Source organism: Schistocerca americana, chromosome X (assembly GCF_021461395.2).
Source record: "Schistocerca americana isolate TAMUIC-IGC-003095 chromosome X, iqSchAmer2.1, whole genome shotgun sequence".
NCBI lineage: Eukaryota > Metazoa > Arthropoda > Insecta > Orthoptera > Acrididae > Schistocerca > Schistocerca americana.
In genome coordinates, this window is record NC_060130.1 from 311,424,884 (window position 1) to 311,451,295 (window position 26,412).

Below are 26,412 nucleotides of genomic sequence, written 5' to 3' on the forward strand. Positions count from 1 at the left end.
TTGTGTGAAAAAGGCTTTACATCAGGCTGCTGTACGGTGCCTATGTAGGCAAGATCTGCGTTTCACAGTGATTACTTTGTCCACAGTCTCATTCGTCTTTTGCTGCAGTGGATGGAAATGCTTATTCACAAGTAGCGCGTTATTACTGCTAAATATTTCTCAGCTGTTTCCTGCAGCCAGTTCTTTCGATCTGAAGGGCTATCTTTTTTCCGTAGCTGACATGAACAATGAAATGAGTTGTAACTGGGACAGTGTTTCCGAAGTCCACAAACTTAAGACTACGAATGTAAGGAGCAAACTGTAGGAAAAATACCGAACGCACTCAGACTATACAATATTTCCTCCCATCGGAGGACAACAATGCGAAACGTATGAATAAGTAAACACGGTGTTATTTTTTAATCTTAAATCTTAATACTTTTACCCTGCATTATGAAACACCGCACACAAAAACTGTCGTAAATAATATCCATGGAAAAATTAGACAAGTTAAGGAATTCAAAATTGGTAAGTATCGTAATTACGCCCCTTACTAGAAATCACGGACTAATGTTGCGTAAACTTATATTTGTGGAACGTACTGAAAAGGTAACAGTAATAAAGTGTAATTTTTGCTACGTATTCCTTCCTGTTAAGAGTGCAAAAATGAAAAACGAATGAAGATTAGTGTTTAACGTCCCATCAACACGAAGGTAATTAGAGACGGAGTACAACCTCAAATGAAAGAGGGATGGATAAGGATATCGACCATGGCCTTTGAAAGGAACCATCCCGACACTTGCCATAAGGGGTTTAGGAAATCACGGAGGACCTAAGTCAGGATGGTCGGACAGTGTCTGAATCGTAGTCCTCGCGAATGCGAGTCAAGTATGTTAACGATGGCTCTATCTTGCTCGGTGTAAGGAATGCAGAGTATTTGAAGAAATTTGGAACTTGGAGATCTCACTTGTGATTCATAACCGTTTCATTGCTGCAGATGAAAACCAGGAACGCTAAGAAACTCTCACTCAGCGGTCAAATACTTCCCTGTCGAACGACATCCCCCAACTCGCAGATATCCCTGCACCCTCCTTTCCTACCCTCAAGCGCTTATTGTGAGATGAGCTCCAGTGACTGACCACAAACAGCGTGACGATATACATTGTTGCACGAATCGTACCATTCCCATCTGTGATTTTTATAATAATATCATCCAAAGGAATCGTTCTTTAGTCATTTTATTCATTTTCAGCAGCTTCGTGGGCAAATTACACTTCGCTGTCGTTCTTTCAATGATTCTTAGTTCGGCATATGATTTCCCCCCAACTAGACTTATCTGGTCGCTCTGGAGAGGTACTCCTAAGTACTTGAAAGTTGTGATTGCTTCCACTGACTAATCGTTGATTGTGTTGTCAAATAATGCGGCGCCTTTTCGTCTACATTGCATTCACTTATGATGAGGGCCAGCTGCCAGGCGTGACTAGGTTCTTCTAGACCATATTTTAAAGTTGACTGTTCGTGTGGTGCTATGCAAAGAGTAGAAATATGCTACGTTATTATCTATATGCTGACTTAGGTATTCAAAGAATGTTCTTAATTTATTCTATTGCAGCATTAGTATCGGACACATCCCCAGCTTCAGCGGCATCACATATATTATTTCCTTAAAACATGCCAAAAATATTTTTAATAAAGTCGGACTATTCTTCCTGCCACACTTGTTTTGAGGCAGCTGTCTTTCTTTGCTCTCAGTACGATGTTCGCACGTTCCTCTCGCGCCAATCATTCAATCTTTCTCAAAATCCGATAGCAACACGAACACGTTATGTGGTAATATTGTGTTCCAAACTCCTCCTGAGAAGTTCCAGTAACATTAGACCCACTTGATAGCGACGATGTACTCACCTCATTCATCAGCTGATGGGTTGATTCCTTTGCGTACTGAAACTATTCTTGTGCAAGGATGAAATTGTAATCAACATACCCCACAGGCATATAAATACTGGAGTATGAGTTTGCTACAGTTCGGTAAAGCTGTTCATTGTATATAACTTTTCATCTCCGTCAGTGTATATAAAACATGACATACTTTGAATGATCTGAAATTAACATGGTCCATAAATGTTAATTTTGTATGTCTGTCTTTCTTGTTCGTATACATCGACGGCCATCCATCGATATCGCACGCTTAAATTCGCCCTCTGTCGCCTATCAGTCATAAAATAAAGATTCATTCGTAATTTTAGAGCTTCTATGGTAACTTACGCGTCATGATGCGTGGAATAGTGCGATATTTTATCCGCTTTTTCAGAAAGGCTTTCTGTATAATACGAGTAAATGACATCATCACCACTGTCAGTTCTGGTGCTTCACTTCTTTTTAGTCACCAGTCAAACTTCAAATGTCCGCTTCCGTAGCTGAGTGGTTAGTGGGGCTGACTGGCATTCTTAAGTCCTAGGTTCGGTTCCCGGAACCACCAGGATGTGTCCTTGGAGGGAGGACTGGACAGGGGTTCAGCGGCTCCAGGCCAATAAAAGTGACAACGGCCGGGAGAGCGCTGTCCTGACCCCACGCTCCTCCATACTGCATCCAATGACGCCATGATGGAGGATGACATGACGATCAGTCCGTACCGATGGTCCCACTAGGACCTCTTGACGGAGTTTACGTTTTCCGTGGAACTGGAAATACGTTACAGAAATATTGCGTTAGTACCTCTTTGGCTTAATAAGAATTCTGTTGTTGCTGAAAGATTTAATACATCTATTAAAGCTGTTGTGTCTAGACAAGACAGCCTAGACACAATGAGAGGAAGCCGAAAGGCTCGCGCTTAAACTCACGCAGGCTGGCGTGAGGTCTGAAACAGGATACGTAATGAATGCTATAAAGAAAAGTACGTAGCTTCTGGAATACTTAACTTTAATCCACATTTGTAGAACATCGCTCTTGATGATACATTAATAGAATCTCAATGTCAATTGAATATGGCGCCTTGCTAGGTCGTAGCAATTGTAGCTGAAGGCTCTGCTAACTATCGTCTCGGCAAATGAGAGCGTATTTGTCAGTGAACCTTTCCTTGCAAAGTCGGCTGTACAACTGGGGCGAGTGCCAGGACGTCTCTCTAGACCTGCCGTGTGGTGGCGCTTGGTCTGCAATTACTGACAGTGGCAACACGTGGGTCCGGCGTATACTAATGGACCGCGGCCGATTTAAAGCTACCACCTAGCAAGAGAGGTGTCTGGCGGTGACACCACAAAAGCTGAGCTGGCTCATCTTTTCTGCCACGAATTATCGCATTGAACTTGTTGTGTACATAGTTCCGCGCAGTCAGCGCATACACAACTTTCCCAATAGAGCGCGCCCCGCTAAGCAAAACAGCACAGGCGCAGCGCTCGTCTGTCTCCGCACTACGAGATGGCGCTGTCTTAGACCGCCGATCCGCGAATTAACCCATTACTGGCCATTGTCTCTTTTTTGGGACGCATATACACTCCTGGAAATTGAAATAAGAACACCGTGAATTCATTGTCCCAGGAAGGGGAAACTTTATTGACACATTCCTGGGGTCAGATACATCACATGATCACACTGACAGAACCACAGGCACATAGACACAGGCAACAGAGCATGCACAATGTCGGCACTAGTACAGTGTATATCCACCTTTCGCAGCAATGCAGGCTGCTATTCTCCCATGGAGACGATCATAGAGATGCTGGATGTAGTCCTGTGGAACGGCTTGCCATGCCATTTCCACCTGGCGCCTCAGTTGGACCAGCGTTCGTGCTGGACGTGTAGACCGCGTGAGACGACGCTTCATCCAGTCCCAAACATGCTCAATGGGGGACAGATTCGGAGATCTTGCTGGCCAGGGTAGTTGACTTACACCTTCTAGAGCACGTTGGGTGGCACGGGATACATGCGGACGTGCATTGTCCTGTTGGAACAGCAAGTTCCCTTGCCGGTCTAGGAATGGTAGAACGATGGGTTCGATGACGGTTTGGATGTACCGTGCACTATTCAGTGTCCCCTCGACGACCACCATTGGTGTCCGGCCAGTGTAGGAGATCGCTCCCCACACCATGATGCCGGGTGTTGGCCCTGTGTGCCTCGGTCGTATGCAGTCCTGATTGTGGCGCTCACCTGCACGGCGCCAAACACGCATACGACCATCATTGGCACCAAGGCAGAAGCGACTCTCATCGCTGAAGACGACACGTCTCCATTCGTCCCTCCATTCACGCCTGTCGCGACACCACTGGAGGCGGGCTGCACGATGTTGGGGCGTGAGCGGAAGACGGCCTAACGGTGTGCGGGACCGTAGCCCAGCTTCATGGAGACGGCTGCGAATGGTCCTCGCCGATACCCCAGGAGCAACAGTGTCCCTAATTTGCTGGGAAGTGGCGGTGCGGTCCCCTACGGCACTGCGTAGGATCCTACGGTCTTGGCGTGCATCCGTGCGTCGCTGCGGTCCGGTCGCAGGTCGACGGGCACGTGCACCTTCCGCCGACCACTGGCAACAACATCGATGTACTGTGGAGACCTCACGCCCCACGTGTTGAGCAATTCGGCGGTACGTCCACCCGGCCTCCCGCATGCCCACTATACGCCCTCGCTCAAAGTCCGTCAACTGCACATACGGTTCACGTCCACGCTGTCGCGGCATGCTACCAGTGTTAAAGACTGCGATGGAGCTCCGTATGCCACGGCAAACTGGCTGACACTGACGGCGGCGGTGCACAAATGCTGCGCAGCTAGCGCCATTCGACGGCCAACACCGCGGTTCCTGGTGTGTCCGCTGTGTCGTGCGTGTGATCATTGCTTGTACAGCCCTCTCGCAGTGTCCGGAGCAAGTATGGTGGGTCTGACACACCGGTGTCAATGTGTTCTTTTTTCCATTTCCAGGAGTGTATTTCTACGTAAGCAATGGAGCTTTCAGCTTTTATTGTTGCACCTCTAGGTTCAACTAACTGCTATTATGCCTGTAAATGTAAAATAAATAACTTTGTTTACGTACCTCACGTCATGAAAATTATAAACTTGCCGATTTTTTGTTCTCGCACTTGACACACTGTATGTCTGCTGGTAGTTCCTGGACAACAATGAGCTGTGGTTTAGTTGTCTGGTCGTGTTTGTTATGAACATATTGATGTCTGTGTAAGATTAAGAATACTTCAGATTTTTTCAAGAAAGTGCAATATCGATATATTTTATGCGTCCCGATAATGGGACAATGGCATGTTACACTATCATTTATTGTTGATGTGCCCTATTCTTATATACACGTATTATACAGAGAAGAATTGCACTTTACGTTCTTTACATCTGCGTTTCTTCATATTCTATTCGAATTTTACGATTCCAACAGGATAAAAACATGCCGCGTGGACTTACACTTGAAGAAATTCTAGCAGAATTAGAGAACCATCAAGAGAGTGATGATGAAGATGATGACGTAGAATGGGAGATTATTCCACCCGATGCAGATGTAATAACAGATGAAGAAGACATTGACGAAAATGTACTGAACAGTGAGTCTGTTGTACAAAATGTACTATTACTCCTCTGAGTTCTACTAAAACATACTCACGAGCAAAGGAAAAGGAAATATCTGTAACAATGCCACATCTCATTGAAGAATACAATGCCCCTATGGGTGGCGTTGATCTACTGGACAAGCAGATATCACTTTATGGGACGAGGATAAGGTCAAAGAAATGGTAGTGGCCATCCTTCACACAGATGATAGATATCTGCATAGTAAACACATGGCGTGCATACCAAGTTGCTAACTCTAGCAACTTGGTATGCTCTCACTTTTGGATGTCCGACGGAGAATAGTGATGTTTTACCTATCAAAGAAAACAGGATCAGTACCAAAACGCAGAGGACCACAAGGAAGCAAATTGATGGGAGGACGGGTGAGCACAGATGTACGACTAGATCCAGGAAATTATTTCATTGTGTCAAGTAAAACACAGAAGAGATGTGCTTACTGCAAGAAAAAAAAATTGTGATAGGTGCAATGTTGGTGTACACGACAAGTGTTTTGCTTCTATTCATACTTAATAGACATTCAATAATATCAAAACATTCTTTATGTATTGTTTGTGTTGTTTCTTACAATATTATGCATGGAGAATAAGGCTGTGAATTTGAATAGCGCATTTGGCCAATGTCCCAAAAATGGGACGGTCTATAGTTTTTGTTCTAATAAACTGAAAATTTTGAAAACAACTTTTTATTCAATTAATCACTCAATGTAACGTATTTATGTATAAAAGTTTGCAAAAAATGATCCGATAGCGTTTTGGCCAGTAATGGGTTAATAGGTAACGCAGCCAATGAGATTGCTGCTAACGTAGAACCTTTGCTCCTCGCGGATCACACTCGTGCAGTGATACCTGAACGCGCGAGGTATTATAACGAGTGTACAGACCTCCGATTAGTCAGTCTGCATTAGTCTGTGCGAGTCTGCATTAGTCTGCATTAGTCTGTACCAGTCTATAGTCAAGTTTCAGTCTGCGCCTAATAAGATTATCATATTCCTGTACATAGCCATGAAGATAAATGAATAGACACTTTGTCAAGTATCAGAGATATGTGAGAATAAGATTAACGTACCAAGACCAAAGGAACTTCAGATTGTCAATTGTAAACAGCATCCAGAATCAAATGGTTCAAATGGCTCTAAGCACTATGGGACTTAACCTTTGAGGTCATCAGTCCGCTAGACTTAGAACTACTTAAACCTAACTAACCTAAATACATCACGCACATCCATGCCGGAGGCAGGATTCGAACCTGCGACCGTAGCAGCATCGCGGTTCCGGACTGAAACGCCTAGAACCTCAGGGCCACAGAAGCCGGCGCATCCAGAATCAAGTTACGTAATGTCTACTCTTTTTATTATTTTAATAAATGTGTGTGAAAATTAATCAAGTTCTATTTAAAGTTGGTCACCGTCAATCTGCTACTCTAAGCATGCAAGTGGCATTTCTATCGTCTGACCTAACGGCAGAAGATAAAGACGCCACGATAAGACCACGGGACATATTGCTGACACTCGCCTACTTCGTTAGAGCGACAAGTCAAATAATCTGATGGTGTGTGTACCGAAGGTCTTACAGTACGCACACCACAGAACTGAGGTACATAAGCACTACACAGTATGAAACTGAAATAAATAATAAAAAAAGCGCAAGGTCCGATAGCTGCCGAACCGAATATCACGGGTGCAACATTAATCGCATTTGACTGTTTCACACAGTTTATTCTTTGAAGAATGTTATCAGAGCACTGTAACAAGACAGTTTCCATCGACGCTTCCCGACTGTATCTAGCACAATCGGTAAAAGCATAGCTCTTGCCAACGGCTTGACACAAATTATGAGAGAAGCTAAGAGATGTATTGGGGTTTGGGCTCTTTGGGGGAGAAGACCAGACAGCGAGATCATCGGTCTCATCGGATTAGGGAATGACGGGGAAGGAAGTCGGCCGTGGAACCATCCCTGCATTTGCCTGGAGCGATTTAGGGAAATCACGAAAAAAATCAGGATAGCCGGACGCGGGGTTGAACCGTCGTCCACCCGAATGAGAGTCCAGTGTACTAGCCACTGCGCCGAGAGAGGTATTATAATGGCACAGAGAAGCTGGATGAAGCAGGCGGAAGGCAGCTGGAATATACTGAGAAGGAAATTACTCCAATCATACGAGTAAACGATTTAGTTCCCTCTTGAATTTATCGTGCTTTCGGACCACAAGCAGGTTACCAGGTAGTTTGTCTCCTAATGTATGGCTAATGTAGAGAGGGAGACAGGGAATGATTGAGAGCTATGTACAGATATAAAGACGTTGGGCATATCAGACCCTGTTATTACAATTATGGGAATGTGGTAGGTATTTGATCTGTGATGAATGCTTTTGAGGAGACCACAAACTGAAAAACTGACAGAGAAACACAGTCTGAAAGACAGATCGCTATTCTAGTCATATCTACGTCAAGTGAGCATTATACTCTAGTCGTCTCCAATTTTCAATACTTGTACCATGCTGAACCGCGTAACAGTGTTAGCGAATCCGCAGGGAATGACTGAAATATGGTTCAAATGGCTCTGAGCACTATGGGACTTAGCTTCTGAGGTCATGAGTCCCCTAGAAGTTAGAACTACTTAAACCTAACTAACCTAAGGACATCACACACATCCATGCCCGAGGCAGGATTCGAACCTGCGACCGTTGCGGTCGCGCTGTTCCAGACTGTAGCGGATAGAACCGCTCGGTCACTCCGGCCGGTTGACTGAAATAGTTTTGATGTTAGATGGAAATATATTCCTGAAGTTTCGAAGTACCTGTACTTGGATGGCGGCTTCTTGCATGCTGTGAGACTCTGTTAACACAAGAAAGAGTGTTCATCGAGGATTATACTGGAATATTTTACGATTTTTCGTTAGTTAGTTTGACAATATCAAGAATTATGAGAGTAACTGCCTCAAGGGACATTTGTTAAAGGTAATTTTATTTTCCATCAGTTACTTCCTGGCAACTACTTCCAGACTCACCTAGTGTGATTAAATGTGTTAATGTTCTTGGTGAATAACTAGTAAATAGAGTAAGTTCTTTAAGAAAAGATTTTGAAAGTAAAAATTAACGGTTCAGCATTGGTCAGTGAATCTCATATTTACATGTTAATTAGATTAAATAAATCTCTTTGTGATACTTAATTTATTTATCAGTAGGAGTGAGTTGATAAATTTCATTTAGTGACTATTTTTTGTAACGATTGATTGTAGAGACTGATTAGTAACTTTATAAAATTATAGCATGTGTGCAGCCCTTTTCACTCTTCATTTACAATTTTATTCATTCTGTTAGCGTTCATTTATCCATTGCTGATGGGGAGGAGGTGGTTGAGCGTATGAGCAGCTCTCATGAAAATCAGCTGAGTCCAAGTGTTACACATATTTCTGCACCATGGGGCATCGCAACCCAAACCATCAGTAGGGAAGGTGGTGCTGAGTATTTCTTTTACGCTCTGATGTTGTGGTGTAAACATTTTATGCTTTTAAGGGGAAAACCATCAAAGAGGCATACGAGCTTACAGAAGGCTGCCAAGACAAAGTGTTGCAGGAAGTTTTCCTACATGGTAACTGTGCTACACGGCAACACACAAGCCAATTCTGCACTGGACGCAGGTACAAGGACACTGATTCATGATTCTTGGCGCAATTAAATATTGTCTCACCTCCCCAGAGTCCAACTCTTGTATTCTCTTCACGCAGCATTTGGTGACTTCTTTGAGTTACCTTCGATGAACAAACTATTGCATGGCAGGTATATCCAGGGGGAAAATTGGTGATTTTAGAGGTGAAACGTTTCCTGTACAGCAAAAATTCTCACTACTACAACCACTGTTGCTAGCAAGTTATCCATAATTAGAAAAAATCTGTGAAACTGAAGGGTGAATGCATAGAGAAGGACTGACATCACTACTGAATTCATGGTTGTAGGTAGTAACTAAAACTTTATGACCAGTGTCGCACCTTGTACAGAAGCTGATGTTTATTGAAACATGAGAAGCCGCCACATATTCCAGTGCTGTCAACAGTTAGCTGTGTTACGAGCAGAGATAACTTGGCGCTGATAATGAAACCACTTCCACCCACAGTGATGCGTAATCCAGTAAAATGCATCATACTGCATACGCTCTGCCTAACAAAAAAAAGTGAAGCATGCAGAAGACATGGTTGGATTCTAATATAACTTCGTACACGTTGTAGTCATCACTGCCGAATGTAGGTGTTGGCATGCAGTGGAGGAATAGTCGACATGGATGGAAACTGTCAGGATGCGCCATATTAAAACTCGGCCATGACAAAGTGTTTTGCTGTTCCCAGCTACAGTTCCACGTTCTGTGACTTCTTAGACATCAACTTCTTCTTCGTCTTCTCTGCAGCTGCATTATGTATTTACTTAATATTTCGAATAAATCCAAGTTGTCTATTGGTCTTCCCTATAACTGATTTTGCGCGTGTTCTCCTTCATATCATTTTGTAGCGCTGCGTCTAGATATTCAACCGTCGTAACTCGGTTCTGCTGGATCCTACATGTCTCTCTAACCCATAACTCCTTTGAAATCAGCCATCTCTTAAGTATTGTATTTTAAGAGGCAGACTGCTTATTGGAAGCCATATCATGGAAGCAGTTGACGAATTAAAGTGTAAGCCGATTAGACTATTGAACGATGAGATAGTAGGCACATGTCGCAAACACAGGTATTTTAATGGGCTAACGCCTAGAAGTGTCGTACACTACTATGTTATTAACGCACTGATATCTGTTGAGCAGATGTACGAGGCAAACGCGAGCTGCAGGGCCAGCGTCGCTGAGGCGAATGAATGCTACCAGCAACTACAAAGGACCAAGAATGAAATTCTACAGCAGGGGCAAGAGTTGATGGTGGAAAGTGACAGAGTCCTCAAAACCGCCACAGTGTCTTACTTCGAATCTCAGCAGTCCCTCGCAGCACCCCTACCCTCACAGGTAAGTCACTTATAAGCAATTCACTTATTTAATGTCTGTGTGCCCAAACTTATTTCGATGACTGATCAGAATGACGTACAACGGGAGTGAACTGAGAAAGGAATTTTTCTTCAGTTTGGATGTCTGGAGGCGATACTACGTCGTGGAATAGTACACCGTTACAAAACTGATCGCTCTGCCAAGGACCTACAAACTCAATGTCACGTTATAAATGACCGCCCATCAAATTGCTTTTTCCACGTTTCGATCAGATGAAGACCACTGCGTGCTAGTTCGTACTCATCCAACGGACTATGTGAATCATTGCACCTCAGGTGGGAGGTATGGGACCACCCACCCTCATAATGGTCTTTACATGTCACCCAATAATTTCCCATACATGGGCTCTGTGAAGGAATACTTTACTAGTAATCGAATCACAGAAAAATGGGACATGCAGTACGCCGTCGTGGTATTGCTTATATGCAGGCATAGGCGTCTTGCATAAAGAATGTAAATATCGTGTGACATTATGGACAAAGAAGTCACGTAGAGGTTTTGTCACCAGTATTAGAAAAGGTTTATTTATTCAGAGCTTTTGGGCATTTTTCCTTGGGGAAGTATGAAATTTCTGTCTTTAGTGGAGCTGTTTCGTGTACCTGACTGTGAAGATTTGTGGTGAATGTTGTTTCGTGTCTGGGCTGTTAAGATATAGTTTATTTACGAGCATATAAGTAGGTCTAGGGAAACCAGGCGAAACTTAACTCTGGATGATCTACAGAAATTTGAACCCCGCTCCAACCGAAGTCGAATTAAATTGCTTAACTGCGGATCCACGAATATCGGACACAGTCATTGCAGTGTGTGGCTCATTGTCATGCGTCCCATTCCTAGACAAGCACCCTTTCGGGGTTAGCTACGCACCGTGATCCGTGATAACTGCAATCTGCAATCCTTTGGCTTGTAGCGTTCCATTGGATCGGGAGGGGAGGGGGGGGGGGGGGGAATTCTAAAAGAGAAAGAAACGTTGTCATATTCATTTTTTTATTCACTTAAAAGTTTCGACTGACAAGAATGTTCCCTATCCTTAACTATCTCTCTCAGTTTGGCCTGGTATTAATTCGTATTGAACTTGTCACCCTCTTAAATAAATTTCGCAACGCGACCTGACTAAATACTGACAAAAAGGACGTCGTCGAGTTACATAACAAAATTATCCAACTCCCAAATGAATTTGACAGCTTTCGAACAAAGCACAATGGCATGTAACTCAGCACATTTATTGCATTAAGGTGATATATTCCGACGAACTGAGGTATCACCATGTCCTAAACAACAGTGAAAGCGACTGCTGCTGACTGTCTGATTGCAGTTCCCGCACTTTCGGTAGACGCTCGTTGCTGCTCTGAAACTTGCCTACTTACTTGGACTAATATTGTCCTTAATACTCCTCTCGCTGAACTGCTCTGGTATCATACTGTATGCGAGTGAGAACAGCTGCTTGCCCACTGATCAGATAAAAACAGAGCCTACAACCACGCGAGAATAAAGAGCACTTCTAATGTCCAACTGCTGTTAGAGCTGCTTAATTTCCCCATTCTGCGTACAGAGGGATGAATATACAACTCACAGAGACGTGCTGGTATATCTACTCGATAATCAATCGGAGTCTAACTGCCTTTGCCTTGCGCGCAAGATGTTGCAGACAGTGACACGTTCTCTCTACTCACAGAGAAGGTTCAGACCCGACAGCTCTTTACACAAAACTGAAATCTCCACTATTGCAGAAGACCAGCAGAAGGACCACACTTTCCTGTCCAATCACGGGGCTCGTCTCTAAACGAGTGCCTCCTTTCTACTTCGAGCCATACAGCCTGCCGCCAGTCCACCTAGCAGAAGAGCGGAAATTTCCAGCAAAACTGTCACTCCTGCCTAGTTTTTTCAGAATAGTCAATGTCTGTTTTTTTCTTCAAATTTAAGCTGTCGCCGTTGGACTGTGGATGGGTTGAAGCCGTGTCGTCGGAACAGGCTTCGCTTCCCACTCCTCCATCCTCTCAAACCCGTAACAACATGTACTGCTACGTGATGGCTTTCATTCTTTAGGCTGTGTCTCCTGTTGTGCCATTTGAAATGGAACACCGCCACACCCAACGACACTGCACTGCGAAAACGCTACTCCGCCCCTGACAGGTTCGCAGAAGAGCTTCTGTGAAATTTGGAAGGTAGGAGACGAGGTACTGGCAGAATTGAAGCTGTAAGGGCGGGTTCTGAGTCGTGCTTGGGTAGCTCAAATGGTAGATCACTTGCCCGTTAAAGGCAAAGGTCCCGAGATCGAGTCTCGGTCCGGCACACAGTTTTAATCTACGAGGAAGTTTCATATCAGTGCACACTCCGCGTGCAGAGTGAAAATCTCATTCTGTCTACTTTATTGTTCAATAATAGTAAAAAACACGTGTGGATGAAATAACTTGCTAAGGAGGGAATGCAGCAATTATTCACAGTTCCTCTTGGGCCTTGAAGAGACTATGTCATTCTTTAGACAAACGAGCTCTCATCATATGATCAAGCACCATTTTAAGGAAATAGTTCAAATGGCGCTGAGCACTATGCGACTCAACTTCTGAGGTCATCAGTCGCCTAGAATTTAGAACTAATTAAATCTAACTAACCTAAGGACATCACACACATCCATGCCCGAGGCAGGATTCGAACCTGCGACCGTAGCGGTCACGCGGTTCCAGACTGAAGCGCCTTAAACCGCACGGCCATACCGGCCGGCCTCCTAAATAGAAAATGTAATTAACGTGATTGACTAGCTCCTTTTATTGCTCTTTTTGTTACTTTCGATATTGAACCAAACTGTGGCTATGTTTCACTGATGAACAAACACGAAATTTCGAGGAAGGCTGACACATTTACAGATCGAAACTGTGGTGTTAGTTCTCTACATAAGTTTGGAAACCGTATCTCCATAATCAGCCACTTAGTAATATCAGTACCTGTAGTATGCTTATGCACTGACATCACATTTTGCGACAGTTTAACGCAACGAAGCGTACTAAAAATTACGTGTTTTAGGAGAGATCTTTGATATGGTCTATACGTTAAACTACAAAAAGCAGTATAACTTCGAAAGGCACCAAACACGATATTTTATCTTCACAATCACTTGGATAAACATGGCGGCTGCTAGGTTTGTTTATGTCAAAGTCCGTAATTGACAAGGTTATACTCTGAGAAAAGTTCGAGCTACGAAAATTCTGTCCTTGCACCAAAATAAAATTGTCTGTATTATTTATCAGGTTACGTAAAGATTATTTCTGTAACACAACAAAACACATTTTGCAGTAGTGATCTAACTTACATGTCAAAGTCCACTTCTTGACGACTAAACCTCAATGATTGTACCCACTTTAAAGAAATGAATAAATTTTCGGTATTATTTATCAAAAGACGCATGTGTCACTTATAGGTACTATTGAATGAACTTGCAGGTCAAAGTGAACCTGTTGACAACAGTACTTTAGTCTTTGTGCCGCACTTTTAGCGACAACTAGTCCTACTACAACTACTAAATATCAAAGTATTTGATTTTATTCCTTCTCAAGGATTTTCTTTCCTTTCCCCATGTCTAGCTACACTCGGAAAACTGAAAAATTTGAACAAAATAATGTGGTAATCAGGCAAGGCATTGATAGCTAACAGTTGAAAACAAACAAATAGACATTCAGAGCTGAAACAGTATATTAACACCAGAAGCTGACAGTGTGTGTGTGTGTGTGTGTGTGTGTGTGTGTGTGTGTGTGCGTGTGCCAAAATCTAACAGTGGGTGTCACCTATTGGATCTCAAATATTATTATAACACCAGAAGCTGACAGTGTGCCGGCCGAAGTAGCCGTGCGGTTAAAGGCGCTGCAGTCTGGAACCGCAAGACCACTACGTTCGCAGGTTCGAATCCTGCCTCGGGCATGGATGTTTGTGATGTCCTTAGGTTAGTTAGGTTTAACTAGTTCTAAGTTCTAGGGGACTAATGACCTCAGCAGTTGAGTCCCATAGTGCTCAAAGCCATTTTGAGCTGACAGTGTGTGTGCCATAATCTGAACCTGGTTATCAGCTACTGGACCTCAGCTATCCCCCATCTAACAGCAACACGGATCAGAACACTGTTGCAGAAACAATGAAACAGACATGTCAAATTTAAAAAGGTGCAAAATCAGAAACAATGAAACAGACATGTCAAATTTAAAAAGATGCAAAATCCCCAAGATTGGCGATCTTTTACAGAAGCTCGAAATTTAGCGCTGACTTCAATGCGAGATGCTTATAACAGTTTCCACAACGAAACTTTGTCTCGAAACCTGGCAGAAAATCGAATGAGATGCTAGTCGTATGTGAAATATGTTAGCGGTAAGAGTAATCAGTGCCTTCTCTAAGCGATAGCAATGGGGATACTATCTAAGACAGTGCTGCCAAGCAGAGTCACTAAACATAGCCTTCCGAAATGCCTTCACAAAAGAAGACGAAGTAAATATTCCAGAATTCGAATCAAGAACAGCTGCCAACATGAGTAACGTAGAAGTAAATATCCTCGGAGTAGTGAAGCAACTTAAATCACTTAATAAAAGCAAGTCTTCTGGTCCAGACTGTATACCAATTAGGTTCCTTTCGTAGTATGCTGATGCATTAGCTCCATACTTAACAATCATATACAACCGTTCGCTCGACGAAAGATTCGTACCCAAAGGCTGGAAAGTTGCACAGGTCACACCAGTATTGAAGAGAGATACTAGGAGTAATCCACTTAATTACAGGCCCATAGCATTTACGTCGATATGCAGCAAGGTTCTGGAACATATATTGTGTTCAAACATTATGAATCACCTCGAAGAAAACTATCTATTGACAAACAGTCAACATGGGTTTACAAAACATCGTTCTTGTGAAACAAAACTAGCTCTTTATTGGCATGAAGTGCTGAGTGCTACTGACAAGATATTTTATATCGATTCCGTATTCCTGGATTTCCGGAAGGCTTTTCACACTGTACCACACAAGCGGCTTGTAGTGAAATTGCGTGCTTATGGAATATCGTCTGAGTTATGTGATTGGATTTGTAACTTCCTGTAAGAAAGATCACAGTTCGTAGTAATCGACGGAAAGTCATCGAGTAAAACAGAAGTGATTTCTGGCGTTCCCCAAGGTAGTATTATAGGCCCTTTGCTGTTCCTTTTCTATGTATACGATTTAGGAGAGAATATGAGCAGCCGTCTTAGGTTGTTTGCAGATGATGCTTCCTTTTATCGACTAATAAAGTCATCAGAACATCAAAACAAATTACAGAACGATTTAGAAAAGATATCAGAATGGTGCGAAAATTGGCAGTTGACCCTAAATAACGGAAAGTGTGAGGTCATCCACATGAGTGCTAAAAGAAATTTGTTAAACTTCCGTCACACAATAAATCAGTCAAATCTAAACGCCGTAAATTCAACTAAATACCTAGGAATTATAATTACGAACGACTTAAATTGGAAGGAACACATAGAAAATGTTGTGAGGAAGGCTAACCGAAGACTGCGTTTTATTGGCAGGACACCTGGAAAATGTAACAGATCTATTAAGGAGACTGCCTACACTAGGCTTGTCCGTCGTCTTTTAGAATACTGCTGCCTGGTGTGGGATCCTTACCATGTAGGACTGACGGAGTACATCGGAAAAGGTCAAAAGAGGGCAGCACGTTTTGTATTATCGGGAAATATGGGAGCGAGTGTCACTGAAATGATACAGGATTTGGGCTGGGCATCATCAAAACAAAGGCGTTTTTCGTTGCGACGGAATCTTCTCACCAACTTTCTCCTCCGAATGCGAAAATATTTTGTTGACACCGACCTACATAGGGAGAAATGATCACCATGATAAAGTAAGGGAAACAGAGCTCGTACGGAAAGATATAGGTGTTCATTCTTTCCACGCACTATACGAGATTGGAATAATAGAGAAATGTGAAGGCTACTTAACGTGATTTGCAGAGTATCGATGTAGATGTAGATGTAGAACCTGATATACGTGCAGCGCAACGAGATGAAAGAATTGGAGGGTAAGAGGGGTACCACACGTGTGTGATGTCAGGGGGAGTGTGCTCAGATGCGTATGTATGCTTACTCAGCAAGCTCTGAAATGAGTCAAGACTCATTTTAAATTTAGGAGGCATAACTGGAAGTAATGTCATGATATGATAACATGAGGGGTAGCTGCACAAAGATGTGAACGTCTGGTTAGTCAGCAAGTTCTCAGACATGTTGTGACCTGTTGACGAGTTCAAACTTGCACATGTCTTATTTTTCGTGTTACGGAGATGTGGGCTGAACATGTCATGTTCCTGCCAGATGAGGCAGCTGAGATCTAGTTCCTGCAGAGCAAGTATGGATAGTATCGCACAGGTGACTGATTTGGACAAGACTTGTTTCTAAACACTGGTCCAAGTGACGGCTCTTGAGGCAGCACCGCAGAGTGAACTATGGAGGATCAAGGCCATTTACGTGATTCTGAATCAAAGCAACTGTGCATTTCGGAGTGGCAACAAATTATCTGTTCCTACTCAGGTTTTTGTTGCATGAATGTGGCTTTTGTGTGCTGTGTTTTACTTGAAAATAATATTACACTTTATTGGATCTTTGGATACAACTGATTATATTATGTATATTGTAGCCTGTGACAATTTCCAGCCTGAGTTATAACAATTGAAATGTTAAATTACCACATCCATACCTTACGTCTCGGACGAAACACTATTTAAGGTTGTATCAGACAAAACAGATCGCAGAAAAGTTTTAATTTTTGCAGTTTTTTTGTTTGTTTGTTTTTTTTTTTGTTTAACAGACATAGACAGAAATCAAGACATAATCACGATAAAAATAATAGAAAGGAAGCCGTAGAATAAGTCAGATTTCTTGACATGACAGTCAGGGGTTCGACTGAGAAATATTCACTACTAAGGAGTACATTAAATAATAGACTTAAAGCTTTACAGGGAAACAAAGAGGTGACCGTGACTCTTGTTTCATGAAACAACAAATTTTTCTGAGAAAATTCAGTCGTGAACAGGAAACAGTATTGTACGGTCATGTTAAAAACTTCGTTAATCAGCTTATGCCTTTGAGTAAAGGTCAGGTCTTAAATGCAGTGTGCAAATACGCAGAGCAGTTGAAGAGTGGAAAGGGAAAACGTTCTAGATGCCAGATCTAACATTAGGCAGGGGAATGAGAAACCAGTTTATCTCTGATCGTACGTAACTGATCTGTATCCAAAAATTCAGGAGGCTTTCTGGTACGACAGAACTGCTACTTATTGCATGACCACACAAAATAATGAAAAATCTTAGAATATAAACACTTCATTAATAACGTTGTAACGACCATACCAGGGAACTGAAGGGTTCTAAGCGCCAGTAGGAGACCTTCACAAGCTGATTCTTGCAAAGAAGACAACATGAAGCAGCCACTGTTAATTTATTTCGCGAACACCGTTGATATCGGTTTCGAACAGCCAGGTTGATATTCAGATGATTGTTCATGTTTATATTACATTTACACATTAGTTATTGGGGGTTACAATAACTGATGTAAACAGCAACGAATGTAATGTAAACGTGACCAGACTTTTAACCTGCCGGTATGAAACATGTAACGACGCTGACTGTGCAAATAAATAGAATTATTATTAACTGACTGATTGCTTTTTTCTTCTTTGCAAGAATAAAGCAGTATTTTGTGCACAGAGACGATCTCAGAATGTCAGTTTTCGACAGAATATAAGGAAGAAAGTTTTTGTTCCAAGTACCATTAATACTGAGGCAGTACATTTTACTTGTGACAATACAAGTACAGAAATACAGCATTAGGCTTTTCATTACTAGAGCTGCAGTCAACAAAAATCGCTTCTCAGATCTTTCCGATTTTCGAGCTCCAGACGGAAGGGCAGCTTGGAACCAAGACTATGCACCAAGTAATAGCGCACATTTCAAAGAATTTCTTCGTGGTTTGGCACCTGGATCAAGTCTACGTATATATGACAGAGTGTTGGGAACACAACAGCACGAAAATAAGTTTTGTGAAAAAATATAACTCCAAAGGTTTTCCATTTTCACTCTTCGATAGAAAATAAATCATCGGTCCAATAACTCAAAAATGAAAGCATGTAACGAGCTTTACTATGATTTTATGGAACGATATGAAGACTTAGGGCTGAGAACAGCTGAACCGACGATTTTGCAACGAGCAGCAGGTTTCAGCAAGAAACAAATTCAAAGAGGTTTTGACGGTCTAGGTCAATTGATGGGCAGATTCAAGTTTATAACCATTTACAGTCCTATTAAACCCTTTTTTTTGCAATAAAAATTTGACTTGTTACGTATTATGATTTCATGTCCGGTATAACCACCCAAAAATTTAAATGACCAAATGCAAAGGGTGGAAAATAAATAAAAATGTCAGCAAATGAAAGTCCTTATATAATATATTTTCATAATTCTAGTGAGTTACATATCTTGTACTGTTAAGTGTTAAGAATGTTCCAGTACAATCCTCAGGAAATATTACAGAATGATCAAAAAGTCAGTATAAATTTGAAAACTGAATAAATCACGGAATAATGTAGACAGAGAGGTACCAAATGACACACATGCTTGGAATGATATGGAGTTTATTAGAACCAAAAAAATACAAAAGTTCAAAAAATGTACAACAGATGGCGCTGCACCTGATCAGAATAGCAATAATTAGCATAACACAGTAAGACAAAGCAAAGATGATGTTCTTTACAAGAAATGCTCAATATGTCCAACATCATTCCTCGACAATAGCTGTAGTCGAAGAATAATGTTGTGAACAGCACTGTAAATCATGTCCAGAGTTATGGTTCAAATGGCTCTGAGCACTATGGGATTTAACTTCTGAGGTCATCAGTCCCCTAGAGCTTAGAACTACTTAAACCTAACTAGCCTAAGGACATCACACACATCCATGCCCGAGGCAGGATTCGAACCTGCGACCGCAGCGGTCCCGCGATTCCCGACTGTAGTACCTATAACCGCATGGCCACCCCGGCCGGCTGTCCGGAGTTATGGTGAGGCATTGGCGTCGGATGTTGTCTTTCAGGATCCCTAGAGATGTCGGTCGATCACGATACACTTGCGACTTCAGGTAATCCCAAAGCCAGTAATCGCACGGTTCAAATGGCTCTGAGCACTATGGGACTTAACTTCTGAGGTCATCAGTCCCCTAGAGCTTAGAACTACTTAAACCTAACTAACCTAAGGACATCACACACATCCATGCCCGAGGCAGGATTCGAACCTGCGACCGTAGCGGTCCCGCGATTCCCGACTGTAGTACCTACAACCGCATGGCCACCCCGACCGGCTGTCCGGAGTGATGGTGAGGCATTGGCGTCGGATGTTGTCTTTCAGCATCCCTAGAGATGTCGGTAGATCACGATATACTTGCGACTCAAGGTAACCCCAAAGCCAATAATCGCACGGACTGAGGTCTGGGGACCTGGGAGGCCAAGCATGACGAAAGTGGAGGCTGAGCACACGATCATCACCAAAGACACGAGCAAGAGGTCTTTCACGCGTCTAGCAATATGGGGTGGTTCTAATAAAACGCCATGTCATTCCAAACATGTGTGTCAATTTTTACCTCTCTATGTACATTATTCCGTGGTTTATTAAGTTTTCAAATTTGTACTGACTTTTTTGATCACCCGTACAATTTTTAGAAAGCTTACGTGTCCGGTACTACTCACCCTCTCCTATACGTAAATGAAATGGTAAACTTATTTCCATCCGTAACATCGGCGTATACGTAGAGCGGCTGATGTGAGCACACTGCTGTAGCATGGGGTGTGTAGTTCCAGGAGCTGTGTGGACGGAGCGCCTTGTACGAGCCAGGAGCACACTATGCAGAGCTGGCCAAGAACCCTGCAGACTGTGAGGAGGAGCTACTGGAGGACCCGTTCATGTTCCAGCTTTTCTACTCGCCGCACAGCATGATAGAGGTCGAGCGCAAGTCAACGGGCTCCATAGAAAGTGAAGATATGTACCAAGGTGAGCAGGTCTTCAGGATTTTCATCATTGTCTTCATTAGATAACTTTCATTCACATGAGTTCACATACTTTTATGCTTTCGCAGTTTGTGTGTGTGTGTGTGTGTGTGTGTGTGTGTGTGTGTGTGTGTGTGGTTGGGGTTTGTTAGTTCGCTCTGAAGAAGAACACTGACTGTAACCGTTACAACGTTCGTAATTTTGTTTATGTGACACTAGAGCACTCAGTGCCACTAGTATACGGTGAGTGATTACCTTTATGCCTTTCATTATTTGTAATTTTAAAATAAGTAAATATAATCCAGTTCACACATGCCATAGCGGAAATAAGTCTTTCGTTGTGTACCTCCTCAAGAGAATCATTGGCAAATGAGGTTCAAAGGATGGTAGGTAAGTGAAAGGTAATATAGATATCTAATTATAAAGAAGCTTGCGACTTTCTCAGAGAACGCTATTTTTTCTGTAGATTCTTCTCTCTTCGAGCCAGACACTAAGCAGTCGAAAGCTGCTCTGACACACAATTTTCGCTCTCTGAGGACACCTGGCCGTTGCCGAGAATGTGATTCGTACGTCTACTTCATGGGTGTGGAATGCATAGAGGTCAGTAATGTTGTTTCTTCATGTCCACATAACATGACACGCTAATATAGTTTATACCATATTAGATACTGTTATCGTTAAGAACCACAGAGGTCAATTTAATAGACATATATACAAAATCAGGTCTTGTGCCATTTTACTTGTGCGTCTTCCTGTATCATATGTGATATGTAAGTACCTGACACTGAAAGGATTCCTGCCAAGATACAGTGGATTCGAGCGGGAGATCTTATAAAAAAGCTTAATCAATCCGTTCAGGTTGGTGACAGTCAACATACACCTAAAATATAAGATATATATTGTTTTATTTCTTGCGTAGCAAAGATTTTCAAACGGATGATAATCTTGTGCAATTCATTTAGATCACACTACCACTCAACACTGAACTAACACGTAATACTTTGAATACCTACAACGACCAAAAGCTTACTTAGTAGCTGCCTTACAAATGGAACAAGTATAGTTTTTGCATGGTTGCATAGTTTACTATTTGCTTGTTTTATTATCTGGCATTTCCATCAGTGGACAAGTGACGTTAATTCTAACGGTGCACATTTAATAAAATTAAAATGTCTCCAGTAAATAAGTTACTTGTTTCTGTTTTCTACTATGTCCCATGCGCTTACGTGTTACAGTCCATTTTCAAGAGTTACAATTTACACTTTGAGCTTAAAGTTGTTTTTGCTTCCCACGTAGTATTAAAAACGAGCCTGCTGTAAATTTTGCGAAAATGATAACATGGATGGTACTGAACGTAAAAATAACTGTGGGTTTTTTGCATTGAACATTATCCATGTGTCATCTGCATCTGTGAAAAAAAATCTGCATTCACATTCCCGCTTGACAAAAGTTCCAATTTTATCAACAACTACGACACCAATTGACTGCTCACTTGCTTGATAGGTCAACATTCCAGCCCTGTAAAATTCGTAAATGGTTCGTGGGAATAACGTCTATCGTTTATCTTCTGTGTAAGCTCAAATTTCAAAACTGTGTGATCTTACCGTCGTGGTCATTTTGTATGATATACACATGGGAAGGAGTAATACAAGGTCTGTTCAAAAAATTTCGGAACATTCGTAATTTCGCGCAAATCGTGTGTTGGAGCCAAATGAGGTTGGCATCCCTGCATACGCCTGTGTTTAGTGTACAACTACAGGAAGTTTCATTGTTATGTTTGTCAGGTATAGTTCAGTGCTGTATTGAGGAGAACGTTGTATCGCACAGTTAGCGAACTTCGAGACGGCAGAGTTAGAGAAGCAAAGCGTCTGCATTAAATTTAGCGTGAAACTCAAGAAAATCTTTACAGAGACACATTAAATGTTGCAGGAAGCCTACGGTAATGAGTACTTAACTCGTACTCGGTGTACGATTGGTTCACAAGGTTTAAAAATGGCCGGGCGGAAGTTAAAGATGCCTCTCGTTCAAGACGCCCTTTGACGTCGAGCGATGACGCTCATGTCAGGAACATCAAGAAAATTGTGTGTGCCAATCGAAGACTGACCGTCCGAGAAGTTGCAGAAGAATGTAACATTTCAGTTCGATCATGTCATGAAATCCTGACACAGCAGCTAGAAGCGCATCGTGTTGCCGGCAAGTTCGTCCCACATCTCATGAGTCAAGACGAAAAAGACCTTCGCCTCGCAATCTGTAAACAGCTTTTACATCGCGCAAAGGAGAAGGAGATGTTTCTTAAGAAAATCATAACTGGTGATGAGACTTGGGTCTACCGTTATGATGTTGGTACCAAGGTTCGATCTTCACAGTGGGTCAAGAAAGGTTTTCTAAGACCAAAAAAACTCGTTAGTTCATGTCAAACATCACTGTCATACTGATAGTTTTCTTTGGCTTTGAAGGATAAGTTCATCATTAATTCGTGCCACAGGGACAAACAGTTACTCGATGGTAATATCGAGACGTGTTGTGATGCCTGTGAGAAAATGTGCGAAGGAAACGGCCTGAAATGTGGCGAGACAAATCAGGGCTCTTGCATCACGATAAGGCACCTGCACATTCATCCCTGTTGGTGCGTGACCATCGCACAAAAACCGAAATCACTGTGCTGAGTCGTCATCCGTATTCTCCAGGTCTGGTCCCTGCGGCCTTTTCTTTATTTCCAAAGCTGAAAACCCCGTTGAAAGGACGAAGCTCTGCAAACAATAGAAGAGTTTAAAAAAAATTCGCGCGATCCAACAAGAGGCGTGTGATGACTGCTTCCGGAAGTGGAAACAGCGCTGGGAGCTGTGTATCAGTTATGAAGTAGAATATTTCGAACCATGTAGAAATACACTACTGGCCACAAAAATTGCTACACCACGAAAATGACGTGTTACAGACGCGAAATTTAACCGACAGGAAGAAGATGCTGTGATATGCAAATGATCAGCTTTTCAGAGCATTCACACAAGGTTGGCGCCGGTGGCGACACCTATAACGTGCTGACATGAGGAAAGTTTCCAACCGATTTCTCAGACACAAACAGCAGTTGACCGGCGTTGAATGGTGAAACGTTGTTGTGATGCCTCGTGTAAGGAGGAGAAATGCGTACCATCACGTTTCCGACTTTGATAAAGGTCGGATTGTAGCCTATCGGGATTGCGGATTATCGTATCGCGACATTGCTGCTCGCGTTGGTCGAGATCCAATCATAATATGGAATCGGTGGGTTCAGGAGGGTAATACGGAACGCCGTGCTGGATTCCAACGGCCTAGTATCACTAGCAGTCGAGATGATAGGCATCTTATCCGCATGGCTGTAACGGATCGTGCAGCCACGTCTCGATCCCTGAGTCAACACATGGGGACGTTTGCAAGACAACAACCATCTGCACGAACAGTTCGACGACGTTTGCAGCAGCATGGACTATCAGCTCGGAGACCATAGTTGAGGTTACCCTTGACGCTGCATCACAGACAGGAGTGCCTGCGATGGTGTACTCAACGACGAACCTGGGTGCACGAATGACAAAATGTCATGTTTTCGGATGAATCCGGGTTCTGTTTACAGCATCATGATGGTCGCATCCGTGTTTGGCGACATCGCGGTGAACGCACATTGGAAGCGTGTATTCGTCATCGCCATACTGGCGCACCACCCGGCGTGATGGTATGGGGTGCCATTGGTTACACGTCTTGGTCACCTCTTGTTCGCATTGACGGCACTTTGAACAGTGGATGTTACATTTCAGATGTGTTACGACCCGTGGCTCTACCCTTCATTCGATCCCTGCGAAACCCTACATTTCAGCAGGATATTGCACGACCGCACGTTGCAGTGTCTGTACCGGCCTTTCTGGATACAGAAAATGTTCGACTGCTGCCCTGGCCAGCACATTCTTCAGATCTCTCACCAATTGAAAACGTCTGGCCAATGGTGGCCGAGCAACTGGCTCGTCACTATACTCCAGTCACTACTGTAGATGAACTGTGGTATCGTGTTGAAGCTGCCTGGGCAGCTGCACCTGTACACGCCATCCAAGCTCTGTCTGACTCAATGCCCAGGCGTATCAAGGCCGTTATTACGCCCAGAGGTGGTTGTTCTGGGTACAAATTTCTCAGGATATATGCACCCAAACTGCGTGAGAATGTAATCACATGTCAGTTTTAGTATAATATATTTGTCCAATGAATACCCGTTTATCTTCTGCATTTCTTCTTGGTGTAGCAATTGTAATGGTCATTAGTGTAGGTTCCATACCTCATTTTGACAGTAATGTGCTTCTCCATCTTCATTGAAAGTTAGCCTCATCTCAATAGAAAAGCAATGTACATTTCGAAATACAGGTTGTAAAGATTAATTGCGTTCTTAATTAGGTAAACTTAATTTCGAATTTGATGAGATCGCTCTGATCACAGGCGAAATGCTACAGGTAGTATTTTTTGCGTCTACAGAATGAACACAATGGCCATAGACAAATTTTAGGATGTCGTTTATGGATATTTTCTGAATATTTTTTCGTAAGGGACCATAGTCTCCGTTACAGATATTTTGTTAATAATAATTCGTCTTCTTTCACAAAATTTTGATATCCAACGTAATTACTGACCAATGCGTTTCAGAGATACACCTGCATTTTCAAGGACAAAGACAACGGCGTTACATGTGCTTCAGCTTTTTACTGTACGGTTACAGAACGACACCGTTGTTATTTCCAACGAGTAAACTGTCTCAAGTGAAATTAATAAGGAGAATCCTAGGGGAATAAAGTACTTTCAATAGGTTACTTGTGTTTGACCACATACTATTCGTCCCCTGCATTGGCGAAAAACAAATAATTTGTACCACATTAAAGTAGGTTCCTTAGTAAGAGAGCTATAAAACTTTTTGAAGCGATGATGCAGCCAAAACAGTACGTCTGAGATGTCCTTTCAGAGTGTGCAGAGAATAACGAGTTTCTCCATACTGGGGCCCTGTCAGATGGCCGACGATGGCATACAAATGCTAGAACGCCCAATATATGGGACAGTCACGGAGCCTGTGACAGGCTATCATGTAGGCAGTGCCATTCACTCAGTGGAGCATATAAAAGATGTGGCGTCTTGCTAACTAGAAGTTTTCTGCGATAGTGGCGTGTTAGGTCGTTTACATGTAATTGTGTATGAGTCTGGGCCACGGAGCCCATTGTCGCATTTGGGATATAAGTTGGTAACGCGACAATAGCATATACAGTCGTGAACGGTTCGGAGATGTGCTCTCGGTCTTCTTTCTTTTGCGAGTCTAATAACTGTGTTGCATCCTTAATCCCGTGGGCATGGAAATATTATTCCACGGCAGTAAAGACATTTCCGCGTGGCAACGTCTATGTACCAGTGGACAGAGTCATTTCGCTTAGTGAATGGTTACTCTCTTCACGCGAGCTATTTTTATTTACAGACCGTGAGAAATTGTATGTCATTCCACACACTAATTACTAAGTAGCATATTATTGTTGTACAGCTGAGCCCTACTTAGTATTCATTATAGACATTGTTGAGGTACTTTGTATGAAACGCTTGGATGTCTTTATGGATATTCTGGAAGTTGGTAACAATCGGACTAACAATATAGGCCAGCATTTATAATTTCAAAGATATAGCCAGTTTTCGTTAATCTCTTAATACAGATACAGGTCGATGCAACATTCGAAATTTCGCAAGATGCATCTGCCCAGTTAGCTGCAGGATAGTAGTTTTGGCCGACTATTTTTTTCAGTCGACAGGATAAACTAAGAT

General features: G+C 42.6%; 1 protein-coding gene across 1 annotated transcript in view; it reads left to right on the forward strand.

Moving 5' to 3' along the window:
• Positions 1-26,412, forward strand: part of LOC124555986 (rho GTPase-activating protein 45-like) — a 672,894-nt gene that overhangs the window by 626,578 nt on the left and 19,904 nt on the right. Inside the window, exons 10-12 of the mRNA XM_047130031.1 lie at positions 10,327-10,521; positions 20,410-20,605; positions 21,068-21,201. Of these exons, the coding sequence (XP_046985987.1) occupies positions 10,327-10,521; positions 20,410-20,605; positions 21,068-21,201 (525 nt within the window). The remainder of the gene's footprint in view (positions 1-10,326; positions 10,522-20,409; positions 20,606-21,067; positions 21,202-26,412) is intronic.